Source organism: Vanessa tameamea, chromosome Z (assembly GCF_037043105.1).
Source record: "Vanessa tameamea isolate UH-Manoa-2023 chromosome Z, ilVanTame1 primary haplotype, whole genome shotgun sequence".
Lineage (NCBI taxonomy): Eukaryota > Metazoa > Arthropoda > Insecta > Lepidoptera > Nymphalidae > Vanessa > Vanessa tameamea.
Window position 1 is genome coordinate 10,025,559 of NC_087341.1, and position 18,382 is coordinate 10,043,940.

At 29.7% G+C, this 18,382-nt stretch overlaps 4 protein-coding genes across 8 annotated transcripts in view; 1 reads left to right on the forward strand and 3 right to left on the reverse strand.

Annotated features, from left to right (window-relative positions):
• LOC113403416 (medium-chain specific acyl-CoA dehydrogenase, mitochondrial) overlaps positions 1-18,382 on the forward strand; it is a 345,704-nt gene that overhangs the window by 67,430 nt on the left and 259,892 nt on the right. The window lies entirely within an intron of this gene.
• LOC113403448 (uncharacterized) lies at positions 826-14,804 on the reverse strand. 2 transcript variants are annotated; one of them, XM_064220371.1, is made up of 6 exons: positions 14,715-14,804; positions 1,570-1,693; positions 1,417-1,497; positions 1,218-1,342; positions 1,049-1,135; positions 826-960 (listed from the first exon to the last, which is right to left on the reverse strand). In XM_064220371.1, the coding sequence occupies exons 2-6, from the start codon at positions 1,679-1,681 to the stop codon at positions 844-846; spliced, it is 522 nt and encodes a 173-aa protein (XP_064076441.1). In that variant the 5' UTR covers positions 1,682-1,693; positions 14,715-14,804; the 3' UTR covers positions 826-843. The 2 variants fall into 2 exon arrangements, with proteins under 2 accessions (XP_064076441.1, XP_026499784.1); XM_026643999.2 differs by lacking the exon at positions 14,715-14,804 and adding an exon at positions 2,206-2,345.
• Positions 6,208-9,103, reverse strand: LOC113403464 (uncharacterized). Its single transcript, XM_026644025.2, has 6 exons — positions 8,948-9,103; positions 8,264-8,381; positions 8,091-8,171; positions 7,882-8,006; positions 7,715-7,801; positions 6,208-7,608 (listed from the first exon to the last, which is right to left on the reverse strand). Exons 1-6 carry the CDS (start codon positions 8,984-8,986, stop codon positions 7,510-7,512), a joined length of 549 nt encoding a protein of 182 aa, XP_026499810.2. The 5' UTR covers positions 8,987-9,103; the 3' UTR covers positions 6,208-7,509.
• Positions 12,776-14,050, reverse strand: LOC135194652 (uncharacterized). Its single transcript, XM_064220373.1, has 4 exons — positions 13,997-14,050; positions 13,776-13,915; positions 13,605-13,691; positions 12,776-13,506 (listed from the first exon to the last, which is right to left on the reverse strand). Exons 1-4 carry the CDS (start codon positions 14,043-14,045, stop codon positions 13,414-13,416), a joined length of 369 nt encoding a protein of 122 aa, XP_064076443.1. The 5' UTR covers positions 14,046-14,050; the 3' UTR covers positions 12,776-13,413.

Sequence of the window (18,382 nt, forward strand, 5' to 3'; positions counted from 1 at the left end):
CTTAGGATTATATATATTTCTTACTAACAGACTACTTTGATAATATCCTTTCGGATCATCCTCATATTTTAACGATTAATTTACTTAAGTTGATCGTCATATGTTTGACCTTCCAAATTCGATTGCGTATATTCATGGGAGCATAATACATTTTTCTTACCACTATAAGAATGAATATAATATAACCATCAATACACTACGATATACGTGAACGTAATAATTTGCCTGCAAATCAAAATTATAAGCTAAAAACTCATATAATGAGATATCTATAGAAGAAACCTCATATTTCATTTTTAAATCATCTGGCATTGTCGCTATTTTACTACGAGGCATATTGATTTTACAATAACTTGTTATCAAGAACTTCTTTTTAAATACGTCAATATTCTCTCTCCTTTAATTTCTAATATAAAATAATATAATAAATAAAATGATTGCTTAACTGTTCATTACTTTAGTGCCGCCGATGATTATTATGTGAATAATCAGATTTCTTCTATAGTATATTCACAGAGACATCTCTCCGTTACCAAAAACTCTACTCATATATTATTACCATCAATACTATTATTATTCCATACATGAAACATTAGACTTATTCTGATAAATACCATTGATACGTTTCATAAACGTGATATATAATATGAAATAGAACATATACTATTTTGCTTAGAAGGTAAAATCCAAATATATATAAAACTCCAATTTCGCATCACCCTACTTGCAAGCTGTTAATACTTAAGGGTTTATAAAATATATTTAAACTTAATTAAAAGATATCATAGTATCTTAAAAAGTAAAATCATAATTTTACGTAACAAAATTAGCTACAACAAAAACTTAAATAAATGCGATATAAAACTGCTCCTTAAATAGCGGAGGAGCAGCTTCGTCATCATCATCAGCTTCAGCATCAGCATCAGCATCGTCGGAGTCATCCCAATAAAATTTTTCTTTCTGCAGAAAAAAAAACATGGATAAATAATATATTATCGAAGCCAATTAATTATATAATTTTTTATTTAGATAGTAAATTAAAACTCACCCAAGGAGTCCTGTTCCACAGCTTCTCTCGTTCCGGTACAGTCAAGTGTGGCTTCACATGCGCGTACCAAAGAGGACTGTTCACGTCCTGTAATTTTTTAAATTAAATATAGCAATGTGTCAAAAAAACAATAGTTTTATAAATAGCCTAGATAAATGTAAAACTATACCAAGTGTTCCAAGCCCGCAATTTTGCTTATCTTATGATCGATATCAGCTTCATCGAAATCATCTTCTGGATAGTCATCTAACATAAACGGCTGTCGTGGTGGTCGAGAAGAGGGTGATGGGATCACTGTAAAAGTAATTTTAATTAGTAACGTAATAGGAACAAATTAATATAGTAATAATATTGCGTCGGTTACATACAATCCTCGTAGTCGTCATCTTGGTCCGACTCCACTGACAGATTATACATATTCTCCGCAAGTGACTCCGCAATGGCTTTATCTGTGTTAAAAACATTTAATAAATGTTTAAATAAATATAATCTTTCAAAATACGTTAATAAAATGGTATTACCATAATAATATGTGCTTAGAGTGTCAGCTGGTGGAGCCGATTCGTCTTCAGACGACGACTCGCAGCTCGAATCTGGTTGCATGCTGACCTCCTGTTTACTTTCGTCGCTCATTGTTTTGCGATTCTACAACAAAATTTATTAGGTACTATTTATTTTCTTAACAGGTCAATCTGTTAAGTGACATTAAACGTTCATACAGCATAAAATCAATCAATTCGGAACAACAAATATTTCAATAGTAATGCGCAGCTGCAAACCTTCCCCCCTTCCCTTATCACAGAACTGGGTGGAAATTTCCAGGCGTCCTTTGTTATCCTCTCTCCACCCTCCTCGGGTCGAGGAAAGGAGGGACAAAATCAATATCTTCTATTTAAAATGTATATAGCTAAGCATACATAAGCAACTTAATTACGTATTTAGGAAAAAAATTATCAGTAAGAATAAAACATTGCTCATTCACATGATCTGTCATAAAAAATATAAGAATTCGCTTAAATGTCATGAAACCTTGTATATACAAAATACGCTAGCGCCAAGTTATTCGCAGCATAAAATAATCATAAATTAAATCTGTCCTGTATAATGTATATTGATACTTTTATAATATACGCATTAAAGAAAAAAAATGTTCTTACGGTTTCCGAGTCAGTCTCCAGATCACAATATAGTAACATTTTCACGAATTAAAACTTCTTTATAGCAGGAATTTACTGTCACACACAATCAAAGTGAGTTATACGTCAACACAGCCCCAATGCAGGAGCTACAATGCCTGGTTTTTCCGGGTCATAAGTTTGCGCATGTCTGAATTGCACCTACGTATATTTATATGAAACATTGATTCGATGTAGTCCGTCACAAATTAATGTAGATTATAAATTAATAATTTTAACTGTTAAATAATAAATGGTAGAGGAAACATGAAATATTATTTAACATTTTTTTTCTAAGTAGTAACCGCTCATTTGTCGAATTTCCACTCGAATATATTATGAGACCTTGATTCGAAATATAGGAGAAATTAAGCTCAGCTGGACTATACCTTATCATTATTAATATAAAATAAAAAAACAAATGACAAAAAATACTCTTAGATTTTAAACCTTGACAAAATGTATTTTGTCATTAGCAGTATGAACGTAAACTTTGAGTGTTTCATATTAAATATGTATATAACGTGGATGTGTGTGTCAAACGTATGGTAGTGAATGTAATGTTTTTTTTTTATTACTTTAATTTATTTTTAATGCATATTTATAATGTAAAATTACAGCATGGTTTATCTTAATCAAGGTACTTTTATTACTATTTATTCAATTTGTAAAATGCAAATTTATTCAGTGGAATTTTATAAATTGAATAGACTTATAATATAATAAATTTTCAATAATTTTTGTAATGCTATTGATAACCCTAACCTTTTCAATGCCTAATAAATCTATCGACTAGTACCTACCTAGGTCTTAAAAAATAATTTTCAGCTATCTCTACTGATAAGTAATTTTGTTGTTTATTTAATTAGATTCATTACCGATATTGATACGGCTCCCCTAGTTTATTTCAGTTACTTTCACAGTATAATGTCCTACGGTATTATGCTTTGAGGTAAGGCAGCCATACTATATTTATGCTGCAGAAGAGGGCTATTCGCGCAATGAATAACCTAGGAGCCAAGGAATCATTAAGGTATAAATTTAAAGAAATTAAGATATTAACTGTTGCTTCTTAATATATATTCTGTAATGTTTTGTATGTACGGAAAAATATTAATGATTTTATGAGAAAATGTGATACTCATAGCATTGGTACAAGGAACAAACACAATCTTGTTACTCCTGTTACTCGACTGCATAGAGTCAGTAACTCTTTTGTGGGGCAATGTATACGCTTCTACAACAGGATCCCAGAAAGCGTTCAAAATGCTTCTGTTGCCAAATTTAAAAAAATTGTTAAGGAACGCTTGTGTGCTAAAGGTTATTATACAATTAGTGAGTTTATGTTTGATAGCACACCTTGGGAATGAAACGATCGCCTCCTGGCAGTTTCTATTCATATTATGTATGTAATTAATTTGACAAAAAAAAGACCCGCTGAGTTTCTATCGCCGGTTCTTCTCAGGTCAGGGTGTTCCTTTTTCCGAACCGGTGGTAGTGTTTAATTTGACCATCAATAAGAAAGTGTAACGCTTCTATGTTTAATAAAGGAATTTGAGTTTGAGTTTGAGTTTAACTCCTTAGAAAAAAAATTATCTTTACAATATATTAAGATTAATGTATGTAATATTAAGACTCAGAATATTGCAGTTTTTGACACAATGATATTTGCCTTTTTACATGTTTAAATTGAGGAGAATATTTTAAATGCATGTTACATTATACATAATATATAAATAGAAATACTACATAATAGTATAAAATACTCTTAATAATACAGTAAATTTAAAATCATGTAAAATGAGACCATGCAATATTATGAAATGACAGATACTGTGTAATATAGTATTTTCCTTTAGATTATTAATTTTTACTATTCTGATAGTAAAATATGATATTCCTAATAAAATCATTTATTTATATCATCCACCACAATTACACAATTATTTTCTCTGGTTTTTATATTTTGATAGAAATAGTTTTATGCAAAATTTTAAAACAAAACATTTAAAAATAGGACTCCTCTATGTTACACAATCTTATTTTATAAATTTAAATATAATATATGTGGTAGATGTGTGTGTGAGATTCTCTTGATTACTTAAATAAAAATTGATTTTCTATTTTAAATTATGTAACTGAATTTATTCATTGCAATTTGACATTAACTATTTCCCCGTTTTATTTAAATATTCAGAGGTAATATAATAATTTAAAAGAGGTATTAGTATTATTTTACTTTTAATATTGAAAAAATAAAAATTTAATGAAAAATTCTGCATTTGACTTAAAAATATATTTGTCGGATTTGGGCGTTTTCGGATACGATGGTGGGCAACACTGGGGTTTGACAGCGGGCGGTTTTCAAGGATTGATGTGAATTGCACGTATAGCCAACCTACGTCCAACTTCGCCGCGTTTCCGGAAAATACAATGGACAAAGAGCTGAGAGACGAGGATCATTTCTATTTTATTTTGTTTCTATTTTCTAAATATTTATAATACAATATTCCCACGAGTATTACATTCTTAAAACAAATAGATTTTTAGTCTGAAATCAAAAACATCCTCTTTTAAACTCAATTGGAACTTAATATTACATAAAAAAATGCTTGTAATAATTTTACATTACCTACTAAGTAAGCCTTCAATTATTTAGTGGATTATAAGTATTAAAAAAAAAAAAATTGAAACTTATTCCATGTTATCTTTATTGCACAGATCCTCATTCTCAGTTGATTTCACACCAAGGTATGAGTAAGATGGCAAGGATCACTTAGTTTTAGGTTTAGGTTTTAGTGTTTGTACTTTTAGGTTTTAGTGTTAGGTTTTTGTCCATCACCATTCCAACTCATCATCTAATGCTAGTTAGGGAAGATAATCATCAGTGCCCAAACCACGTCGATAATTGGCCTTATCCAGAAAAAAAAAATTGGTGTATATTATATAAAATAAATAAATTATATATTAAGGTTAGATTTAAGATAATCTATAAATCAAATTCTAGTTAAAAATATCACTTACTTAGATAACATTGTTTCTGTTTTGTCTGTATAGTGATGCTTTCATATATACTGGAATATTATTATATTATTATTGTAATGCAGTATCTATAGTGTACAAAGAAGAATTTAATAATTATATCCAATTTACGAAAAGTTTAAAACTTGAAAGTGTGTTACGAATCGACTACGCTTCATTTAAATACATTTCTCGTTCTGATGAATTATAATATAAGAGGAATTTAATATAAGTTATATATAAAAAAATATTTAAGTAAATAAATATGTATTATGACATGTTTACATTTAATGTGTCAAATATTGTTAATAATGACGTCTATCTTCATTTCAATACGTTCCGAACAAATTACAAAAAAAATATATTGTTTTATTTTTTTAAATATTTATATAAATTCGAGTAAATTATGTTTTTATCGATATATTCAAAATATATACATTTATAATATTTTATACAAATTTTAGTAATATTTTCGTTAATTATTAATACGTTTTGTAACTCATTTAATAAAGTGAATAATACTGCTCATTGGCTCGGAAGTTTTGGAAAGATTCCACAAATGAACATATCTGCAAACTGGATCAAACTGAAAACTAAAAAAACTGATTAGAATGTCCTTTCTAGAATTTCCAAAGACGGAGTAATCTTTGCGTAAATAAGACATGCATGGCAGTAAATAATGACGTGTCGAAGAATACTGAAAATATTCAGGTGTAAAGTGAATATTTTTTTGTTATACTGTATTCCGGACTGGACCGGTACTCTGGACTGAGAAGATAACTAAAGAACAGTTATTAGCAACGAAACACCAATAAAACTACAGATTAGGCCGCAAAGAATGCAGTACCGTACTGGTTCTGGTGTACTAGTCTCTTAAGGTTGTTGTTGTTGAAAATTGTTGGCACTCTTGCGCCAACTAAAAAGTATTAAGTAAGTTAAATATATATTAAATAAAAAACAAGGGCTTATTTGATTTTTATTTGAAGTCCAATATTGATGTCCTTATGACTATAATGTTATACATTTGAATACTCTAAAACTACTTATTATAAATTTGGTTAAAGTTAACCACAAGAGAAATAAATAAACATGGTATGTCTAACTCTAAGCTACACATAAGACATTCAATGTACTACAACGTCGTGTACCTAACGAGACAGAAGAGAACCGCTTAGCTGTTAAAGAGAACTAGCGCACCATGTATACAATATTGAATGCTACTATTGAACTTGATATATATTCGTTCCATTGTGCGATACACATATTATATAATATACCTCAGAATGACAGATACGTTTTAGATGGAAGATTTCTGAATTATATGAGGAAAGTTAAATTTAAAAAACGAACCAACAATAATATTAAATAGTAATAAAAAATAAACAAAGTAAATTGTTTGAAGTAGATTACGATAAAATTAGGAGATACAGAAAGTATATCATTATATTTTATATTTACAAACTACCTTCATTTCAGATGAGCTCCTTATTTTTATATTAATAATGTAAATTCACTTATGTTGCTTGTTATCTAACTATTATGTAATCTTCCGAATTCGATTCCGCATATTTGTGGGACCATATTTTCTTTTTCTTATTTCTATAAAACAATTTCGTGACTACGATTTACCCGAACATAATAAAATGCTTGCAAATCAAAGTTATAAGCTAAAAACTCATATTATGAGACGTATCTAGAAGAAACCTCATACTTCATTGTAAAATGAGCTGGCACTGTCAATGTTCAAAAACGAATCTCTTATCTTAGAAACATATTTGCTATCAAGAAAAAAAAATGACTCAAAATAACATCAATATATTAGCATCTAACCGTTCATTTCTAATGTCAGATTTTAAATAGTGTAATAAGTAAAATGAATGTTTAACTCTTCATTATTGAAGTGCCGCCGATGGTTTTAATGTAAATATCAGACTTCTTCTATAATATATTCACAGAGACATCTCTCCCTTACCAAAAACTCTACTCATATATTATTACCATCATTACTGTGTTTATCTGGGTTTTCACGTCCAGTATTTATATCTTATTATATAAATTTTCAATAAATAAATAATGTCAAATTTTTCTGATAAGTTTCATTGACACGTTTCATATAATTTTAAAATATTTACCAATCTAAACATAAATAACACTCCAATTTCGCAACGCTCTGCCTAGAAGTTGCTAAACTTGAGAGGGTATAAAGATTGTTGAAACGAAAATACAAAATACTTTAAATTAAAAGAAAAACTTGATCATAAAGTTTTAAATAACTGCGATATAGTACTGATCCTTAAAAAACGGAGGAGCAGCTTCATCATCAGCATCAGCGTCGTCGGAGTCATCCCAGTAAAATTTTACTGCCTGCAAAGACCAAGTAAACATATTAATAATATATTTTATCCAAGCCCGTTACAGTAATGATATCCTTTTTTTTTAAATTAATTTTTAATAATAAATAAAACCTCACCCAAGGAGTTCTGTTCCACAATTCCTCTCGTTCTAGCTCAGTCAAGTGTGGCTTTACATGCGCGTACCAAAGAGGGCTGTTCACGACCTGTTGATTTTTTTTTAAATTAGTATTCATGATATTTCAATTATAAATAGTCTCGTTAAATTACAAATGAAAAACTATACCAAGTGTTCCAACCCCGCAATTTTGCTTATCTTGTTATAGATATCTGATTCTTCAGAATCATCTTCGGAATAGTTTTCAAACACAAACGGCTGTTTTGGTGGCCGAGAAGAGGGCGATGGATTCACTGTAAAAGTTAAATTTAATTATAATATCGTTAGGAATAAATTAATATATATATATATTAATATTTTTTGCGTTAGTTACATACAATCATCGTAGTCGTCATCATCGTCCGACTCCACTGACAGATTGTACATGTTCTCCGCAAGTGACTCCGCAATGGCTTTATCTGTGTTAAAAATATATAATAAATAAAATCAATATATTAGTATCTAACCATTCATAGTTATCTTTCAAAGAACGTAAATAAAAAAAAATGACCATAATAATATTGAGTGTCATCTGGTGGAGCTGATTCGTCTTCAGACGACGACTCGCTGCTCGAATCTGGTTGCATGCTGACCTCCTGTTTACTTTCGTCACTCGTTGTTTTGCGGTTCTACAACAACATTTATTACATTTTATTTTCTGAACAGGTCAAATCAATAACATCAACAATACGCATAAAATCAATCAACTCGGAATTCGATGTCAAAATGGACGACAGCAAATTAATATTAGTGCGCATAGCTACATATGTATCCCCATCCCTTATCATGAAACTGCGCAGACTCGTCCGTGTGTCCTTTGCTAACCTCTCCCCCCCCCGCTCTTAATTTATTGATCTACTTTCCTCACGCCCTCGGAGTGGGGCAAGTAGATCAAAACTTATTATTTTATGAATTATAATTTGTTTTATTTTATATTTATCTTAACTTGGTTTTCGTAGGTATGAAAAGTTTAATGATAATACATATGAGCGACACATTTTAAATATTTTTTGTTAAAAAAATATATATATAACATTCGCATAAATCAAATTCAACCTTAGATCTATTTCATGAAATATACTGGCGCCAAGTTATTCGCAAATATAAATATGTACCAATCTATTATTTTTTTTTTACAGACATGAGATTTATAATAGCAATACAATGTACATAAAAAAAATAAAAATATACGTACAGTTCCCGAGCCGGTCTCTTGATCACAATATAATAACATTTTCACGACTCAAAACTTTTTAATACCACGAATCTAAAAAATCAGACACAATAGATGTGGAATATACGTCATCAGGGCCCCGACGCAGGAGCTACAATGCCTAGATTTTACCCGGGCCCAGCAAGCAGCTAGAATCCGATACATTGCGCATGTCTGAATTGCACTTACGTCTCTTTATACGACTTTTTTTATTTTCATACATAAAAAAATACTCATTTACGTAATGAATCATAAACATAAATAAAGCTACTTAAATATATATTTGCAATTTATTAGGTAATATATTTTCATCTCGGCTTCACACGGGTCGAATAAAGGTCTACATATAAACTTTCTTATTTTAATAAATATAAATATAAATATATTGACTTAACTAAAGGTAATTAAAGCTTCCGACATCTTGAACAATCGTTTTCATCTTTCAGCCAATTTACACATACTCTTTATAAATTATACACATAGATCTAATGAATCACTTTGTCTTTTGTTTCAAATCGTATGAAAATTCGTAATTTGTGATGTAATTTTTATGTTTATCACATTCAGCCAGATAGGCAGATTGATATATTTGGGGTACTTTATTTCAGAATTTCATATTCATCAGATCGTTTACTCAAGACAGTGTTATGGTGCCATTTTATGTTTGTTTTTCCGGTTTAACGTAAAATATTAATCGTGTTATTAATATGCCAAGTTAATAAAGGAAACAAAGTAAACCCAACGTTCCACAGAATTTTGCTGAGAACCGAATGATTCGAATTCTAGAGTGGCTTCATTTAATTCTATAAAAAATGTTGTAATGCAATTGCTGATATGCGATTTATAGTATGCGTTAACCTTTGTTATTCCTTGATAATCTGAAAATGCCACTCTTATTTGTAAGTTTGCATGTTTAACTATTTTGGCCACTTCTGTATATTCAAATGATTGGATAATACATTCATTTACATTTAGGATCAATTATTATGGTGAGCATTTTTCGGATGCATGCGGATACGCATGTTTGAATTGAATTATTGATATTGATAATATAAATCTTCAGCATTCATAATTTTGCTCATGAATACTGTTATTGTTATTAATGGTGATCCACATCATACATTGGTTTATCAATGGGTGGCGTTACCTTTGTTTATGTAAAAGATCAGCTGAGAGTCTATAGTTTACTACTTCTCTCTTCTTTTTTTTAATGCTATTGTTGGCTAACGGGCACGAAGCTCACCTGATGGAGAGTGACTACCACTGCCCATGGATATCTGGAACAACGAGGGGCTTGCAGGTGCGTTGCCGGCCTTTAAGAAATGTAGTTTATTCTTAAAAGTCTATCTAATCACTCATTTCTTACAATTACCATGAACGGATGAAGGAATGGAGGTTCATTTAACCTCAAGCTAAAGCTCAATGACTTCATTTAACATGATGCTCATATACTGTAATGACTGACAGCTTTTATTGAGCAACGATTTGGCTGGCGCAAAAATTTTCGCGTCCGTCTCCAAATCGGGCACTTCTGTTGAGGGGAATTGCATTTCAGAACTTAACTAACTACCATGTAAAATGAAATGATTTATATGCGCAGCTTATTATGTATATGTTGTTACATTAAAAAAAAAAAAATTTTAACTTTTTTATAATTATCTAAAACGTCACAAAAGTGTAAAATCGCTTAAATACGTGCCATTAACCCATTTCCTACTTTCCATATATTAGTGTTGATAACTCAGTACTTCTAATTGGCTTAAGAAAATGCCATGAAAGAAATTTTAACAATGAAATAAATTACATATATTTTAAGGGTTCAGTGAAATTATTATTCGAATTAGTTTTTTTTTAACTAATAGTTTCGTTTTGCATCATTTCAATAAAATACCTGTCATTCACTATTATAAAGGTTAGTATTTGTATGTAAATTGTTGGAGTATTAATTATGACGCATTTATTTTGCTTTATAAGGCTTCTATTAAATTAAATAAATTTTCCATAATTATTTCTATGATTTAAATATGGATATAATTCCTATTGATTTAGCGTATTTTTGGTGTTGATACTGGCCACACTCCCTTAACCTTTCAAAGTTTCAAGAACTTATGAATTCGTTCTTTTTGCATTTTTATATCATCGGCTTAGGAACGAATTCAAACTTCAAATTCGATATACTGAATATATCGGTGATTTTACCTAATAGTTGAGTTTCTAAATTTGTGATTGATTAGTATTTAAGTGCTTTAACAGCATATATCTTTCCAGAATAAAATAATAAAGGAGTTTTGAGGTTTGATAAAACTTTTACATGTTTTATTTATGATTTACAGTGATTTTTGACCCATTGGAATGATACTCCGAAGTTGAAATCGTCATTTAAAGTAAGAAGGACTTTCCCGTTAAAGCTATTTATTTAATTATTGAAACTGTGTATCTAGCATTGCAGTAGTTTTTTTTAATGCGTACCGCACGTATTAGTAATTTTAAGCTGAAATATTAAGTGTGGACGGCTGCAGTTTCCTGTTTGAGTGTGTCCAGATACCTGCGGGTGCTACTCCAAGGATGGTATGCCTGTTCCCTTTAATATTAGGATTATCCACGCGTAACTGAAAATTTGGCGATGTACACTCTTATATTTTTATAGTTCACACCGGCCTGGCAACGGTGTTCTAAATTTTTAAATATGAAAAGATTTATCGTCAGTGGTGCCGAAATATTATATTTAAATAAGATAAATTATTCTAATTTATAGTAGATTGATTTTTCAAACGTTCTTCTATCCCAAGTGACCCACGCTGAGTAAAGCTGGCATCATTTTTAGTCGTAGAATAACTCAACAACTGTAACTAAATTTAGAAACTATAATACTTATTTAAGCTCTGCCTCGGCCGACAAATGTTGAGGAAAACTTCAAGAATACAACTATGCAGTATTTCTTTGTAACTGGAGTGCTTTAATTTAATTTAGTGTACCAAATTGGCGTATTGCTGTGTCGAGATTGAATATTTGTTTTAAAAAATATATTTTCTTTTTTACTCCCGTACACCGAGTCAGATGTTATTATGTTAGTTACATATGTATAATATAAACAACAAGAATTTCTTTAATTTTATTAGATGTCCAATATTTAGTAAACTATAATGTAATTATGTCAATACATTTCAATATTCTAAAACTATTTTATATCAAATTTATTAACTTTGTAATTCTACGAAAGAAATAAACAAACATGGTCTTAATATTTCTAAGCTACACATAAAACATTCCACGTACTACATCGTCGTTTACCTAACGATACAGAAAATCTCTCCTGCCTCCATATACCTGATGATCTTCGGATTGGAATGTTCAAGATGTAGTGTGCCATGTTAACAATAATGAATACTACTATTAAAGGTTAATTACCTTTTATATTCGTTCCATTGTGCGATACACAAAATATATAATATATCTCAGAATGAGAGATACAACGTTTCAGGCGGAAGATTTCTGAATAATATGAGGAAAGTTAAATAAAGAAATAACCATCAACAAAAGATATATTAAATAATAAGGAAAAATTAAGAGATACAGAAAGTAGTAGAGTAGTAGTAAAGTATATAATTATATTATATTTCTTACAATTATATATATATATATATATATATTTTATGTATACACTAGGTGATATTATAATTTCTAATAATTTTCATATTTTGGCGATTAATTAATTTAATATGTTAATATGTTGCTTATTATAAAAAAATTACCATCAAGGAAAAAAAAAAATAACATCAATATTATATATCTTTCCAAGTTCATTTCTAATGTCAAATTTAAATTTAAAAAATAAAATGAATGTTAAACACTTCCTTTATTGTAGTGCCGCCGATGATTTTTATGTAAATATCTGACTTCTTCTATTATATATCCACAAAGACATCTCTCGTTTACCAAATATTCTACTCATATTATGACCATCATTACTGTGTTAATCTGGTTTTATATTCCAATATACATTTATTATCTTATATTTTCCATACATGAAACATTAGTTATTCTGACAAGTTCCATTGACACGTTCCATCATTTCATTACGATCATAAACAACGTATATTTATCATTCTCTATATTTTCAGTGTTGATTAAAAATTTTAATTAATAAAATACATTTATTTTGAGTTGTGAATGTGCAAGAGTCGTAATTCGATTGATGTACTTATCTACCCACTATTTCGACAAACAATTGTTTTGATAATTCTCATTGACACGTTTCATAAACGTAATACAATATTAAAAATATTTCAAATTCATTTGGGGAAAATTGATTTTTTTAGAAGATAAAATCTTAACATATATTATACATTGCGATTTCGCATCGTCCTTATTTTAAGCTTAACAATACTCGAATATAATAAAATAATATGATTTTAACATTAAACAATATTAGCTAAACAATTTTTTTTTTAAAAAAGGCCCATAGAGTCCTCTTCCGTAAATAAAGGATGATCTGACATCGGACTATCGTCATCGGAGTCATCCCAAAACCATTTCAGAACCTGCGCAAACAAAGTAAAGATGCGATATATTATCGAATCTAATTTCAAAAAACATATCATTTCATTGAATTATATCTTAATGCCAAACAAAACCTCACCCAAGGAGTTTTTTTCCACAAATCTTCTCTTTCTCGTTCTGTCAGGAAATGTCTTATTTGTGCGTACCAAAGTGGATTATCTACGACCTGCAAATTTTTATAAGGCATTTAAAAATATTTAAGCAACAAATAGCCTTAATAAAAATGGTCCTGATAAACAAAAAACAATACCAAGTTGTCATTGTCCTCTATTTCTTGTATAATAATATTATCTTCGGTTTCAGAATCTTCGGAATCATCTTCTGTATCGTCACTTGAATCAAACGGCTGTGGGGATGTGTGACAAGAGTCTGATAGGCTACTGGATAGTGCTGTAAATATAATTTAATATATTTACAAAATTATTGAGAATTCATTAATTTATTATATTTTTTTTTGTGTTGGTTACATACAATCATCGTCGTCGTCATCTGGATCCGAATCCACAGATAGATTGTTCATATTTTCCGCAAATGACCCTCCAATGTCGTTATCTGTGTTAATTGCACAAAAACATTATTATTTTTTTAAATAATAAAATATATGAATTTTTATATAAAAATCATCTTACAATAATAATATCGCATTATAGCGTCAGCTATTTGAGTCGATTCGTCATCTGACGACAACTCGCTGCCCGAATCTGGTTGCATGCTGACCTCCTGTTTACTTTCGTCACTCATTGTTTTGCGGATCTACAACGAAACGTATCTATGTTTATTATTCAGGTAATGGCAGAATATTCTGCTATTATTGCGTTGTTGCAACCCTTCCCTTATCACAAAACTGCGCGGACATGTCCATGTCCGCGCTTCCTTTGTTGACCTTTCCCCCGCCCCCACGTGTTGGTGAAAGGATCAATAACTTCTGTTAAAAATATTTACCTTAGCGACTAATTTTCATTTACTTGAAAAAAAATGCATAAAAAATAGTGCGCATACCAAAATATTAAAAATATGTTCGCATAAATGAAATGCAACCTTTAAAATAGACTCGCGCAGCGGTAAATATTTATTTTTTTCATTTCCAAATGATATTAAATTCAGACATCATATACCATATAAATACTTACATACTTTTTCCTTGCTGGTTACTCGAACAAAATATTTCAACACTTCAACGAGTTAAAACTTCCTTATAAAGTTAACTAAAAAATCAGATTTAATTCATGTGGAATAAACGTAATAAAAGTTCCCATTTAGCAGCTACAATACCAAGATTTTACCCGGGCCGGGTACCGGCTGGTACTGCCGGGCACAGCCAGATTCAGATAAGTTTGCGCATGTCTGAATTGCACCTACGTGTAATCAATACCGTCGAGCCTGGAACTGTGTACTGCAAAACAACGACGCAACTTTTTCTTTAAATTCTAATAGCCATTTTAAATCTAAACAATATTTTTTTTATAACTGCTCTTGCTGAAAATTAACAGATTTTAATTCTTTTTTTTTCGGTCGTATTTAACTCAAGGATTGTTTTAATTCATTTATTTTATACAATATCTAAAATAAGTTATAATCAAGATTTAGATAGTATAATTCACAGTAGAAATTGTATTAATTTTTTTAGGAACTAAAGGACATCGATTTTTTTGGGCAATTGCATATGTAAAGAAAAATAATCTGTACACACTGACGTCATATTGTCAAAGTCACTGAATTATGAAGTATAAGTGGCAACCGTCACATTAAAGGAACCTAAGGTAATTTGAAGAAAACTAAAAAATATAAAGCTCCTAACATAACTTACACAGTTTTTTTTTTCAATATTACTACACCAATGCACATTATTGAAATAAAAAATATTTAAATTATCACAAAACTCGTTTACTTTTTTATTCTCATAATATTGTAATTAATATTATTGTTTCTAGATTGTTTTTGTCTGGCGTCTATAGTCCGTTCACAGGTATTTAACCTCTGGCTATTAAGTTGGCTAACTTGTGCAATGTGTTGCTATAGATAGTTTCCAAAATCCTTTGTATAAAATTAGGAAATTGTGCTAGACAAGGGATTATTCAGTGGTAGTGGCAGAATGATATGAAGCTGCCCTTCATATAACATACCTATTTACTTCTTGTACCAATACTGCTGTACCCTGTATACATAAACATATTATTATAACTATATAATTATTTTTTGGTAATAAATAAAAACAAGTACGGATTGGTCAAAGCTTTTATTTAAAATAAGAATGACCTAAATAGACATCATTAAAAGAGAACGAATAATCAGAACTGGTATCAGACTCAGTATCCGAGTCCTCGATTACTTGTATAATATTTTTTTCAATTTCATCGTCTACGTATTCATCTGTTTGGTAAAATATCTCTTTAATATGATGAACATGTTTACATTGTGTTACCATTCCTCAGTTGTAATTGATTGGAAAGTTGCATCGGTCAGATTTACTGTATTTTCTACTAATTTTTCAAGATGTGGAAGCAGCAATTTCACCTTCTTTAGTAATTAATGGTGCTGATGGTTTTCTCAGACACACCTGAAATTTAAAAAGCCTTAGTTAATAAACCTACAACATTTAATTTACACTTATACATAATTTTCAGCATTAATTTAACGATGTCACTTGTACGCACTTAGAAAATACTTTTACTATATATACTGTATGCCATGAATGGAAGGTGAATAATAGCATGACGCATATTGGTACAAATCTATTCATTTGTAAAAATTGTAATTTTATGTAATAATCAATAATCTTAAATTATAATATTTCACTAAAGTAGAGAATTATTTTTCAAGATACGGGAATTGTTTAATAGCAGGTAACATTATTTTACATACCTGTCATGACAGCTGCCCGTTTAAAACGGAATTACAGAACCTTTACTAACTTTTTCCTTTTCACAAAATTCACGCACAGCTAGCACGATCTTTCTTCCACTAATCTGATTTTTTTTGGCATGATTAAATGTAAATGTAAAAATGTAATCACTGAATTTATCATATAACTCGAGGAGCTCTACAGAATTAGACAGTCAGTAATGCCAACCTAAAGCGCAGCCTCTTTGATAGATGTCAGAGGTAAAATAACTGTGAACGGACTGTAGTTGATCTCTAAATATTCTGTATATGTCAAGAATTAAAGAGATGATACATATCATGAGATTAATCGGGTTAATGTTTTGAAGTGTTTAATGAAGATGAGTAGTAATTGTAATACAACAGTAGATATCTAGAAAAACGTGATAATCAATTCAATCAAGATCAATTTAATTGATTAATTAAAGGTATCGATCACATAAATAAAATAAAAAAAAATTACAATTATAATTTAGTTTATTTATCATAATGTATTTCGTTATATATGTATTGATCAAAAGGGGATAAAATTAATTTCAGAAGTAATTTCATATTTTAATATTAGATAATGGAAGGTCTCCAAAATTGTACGCCTCTTTTATTTAGTCTGGAAACTTAAACAATTAAAAATTACATTATCAATTAAAACTTCATCTTTCATTTCATTAATTTACAAATAAATTATCATTAATTTTGATAAATGAAATGAATAATCTCTTAAACGAAGCCGACATTTTGTAGACGTGTACTTATTAGTAAATTAGTATACTTTGGCACTACGATTCCATGCATTGGATATCTACGTTAGTATAAATATTCACAAACAAAACCAACAACCGAGAAGTTGAAATTGTCGAAACGTTTTGTTTCATTATTGATTTCGTTATAGAGTATAGTAAATCAAAGGAAAGAAACCTATTATCGTGTTGATACTTTATTTGTATTAATAATAATTTGTTACTGTATTTGATAATATAAGCAAATTAAAAATAAATAGAAGTAAAACAAGTGCAGAGCATGATATTGTGTCGTAGTTCTAGTAAAACGAAACGTTCAAAAAAGATAAGATAGGTTTGACGGATCAAGTAATCTGTCATTGGTTAATACTCTTTCTGCGACCGTATATCGGTATCACTATCACTGTATGCATCATAATCTAATATCATTCGAAATAATTCTACGTCACTGTCATCGCTGCTATAATATTCCATAATTAATAGAAATTACTCAGACTTTATTTTAGAAAAACTAACGCTATCGGCTTGTTTTGACAGATAAGCGAATGACGTTACTAGAGATGTTTTCGTTTATTCGAGATACTTTAAACTGTGTTTAAAATGCTTGTGAGCACGATTTGTATGAGCGTTCCTATCTATAGTAAGCTATCCGTCCTCCCGATGACATATGGCTAGTTTCGATAGAAAATGCTAGCCTTTGATAGGTTATTGAAAAGAAAGTAAGGGAAAAAAACACAGATTTGGCTATATTTAATTACTGAAATTAGGGATAGATAAGTTATGGAAAACGGCCGTTAGATGGGTTATATTATCCAAGATAGTGTAAAGCACACTTTGTTCTATTAGAAATGTTTGCAATGTCGTAATACAATGTTATCGGCATGATGTAGCTTTATACACTACTGACTGATTTATCAAGATTTCTTCATTATAATATCCTATTTGACAGCTGTCGCTCTGCTGAGAATATTTTAAGAATGCTTCAAATAGTTTTAACTTAAATTAATTAAATCAATGTTTTTCCAAGATAATATTTTTCCGTTCAATATAAGCGACATCATCGGTATTATTGTTATATACATCATCGGTAGTATTATATTTTTATTCTTTAAATTCGAAAACAAATTCAGGGAATTTTACTAGTTTTGTTCGATTTATAGCCGTTTTACGTCTTTTATTTATACAATTCACATAAACACACTATTATTATTGATATTTCTATCCATAATAATGTCCCCCA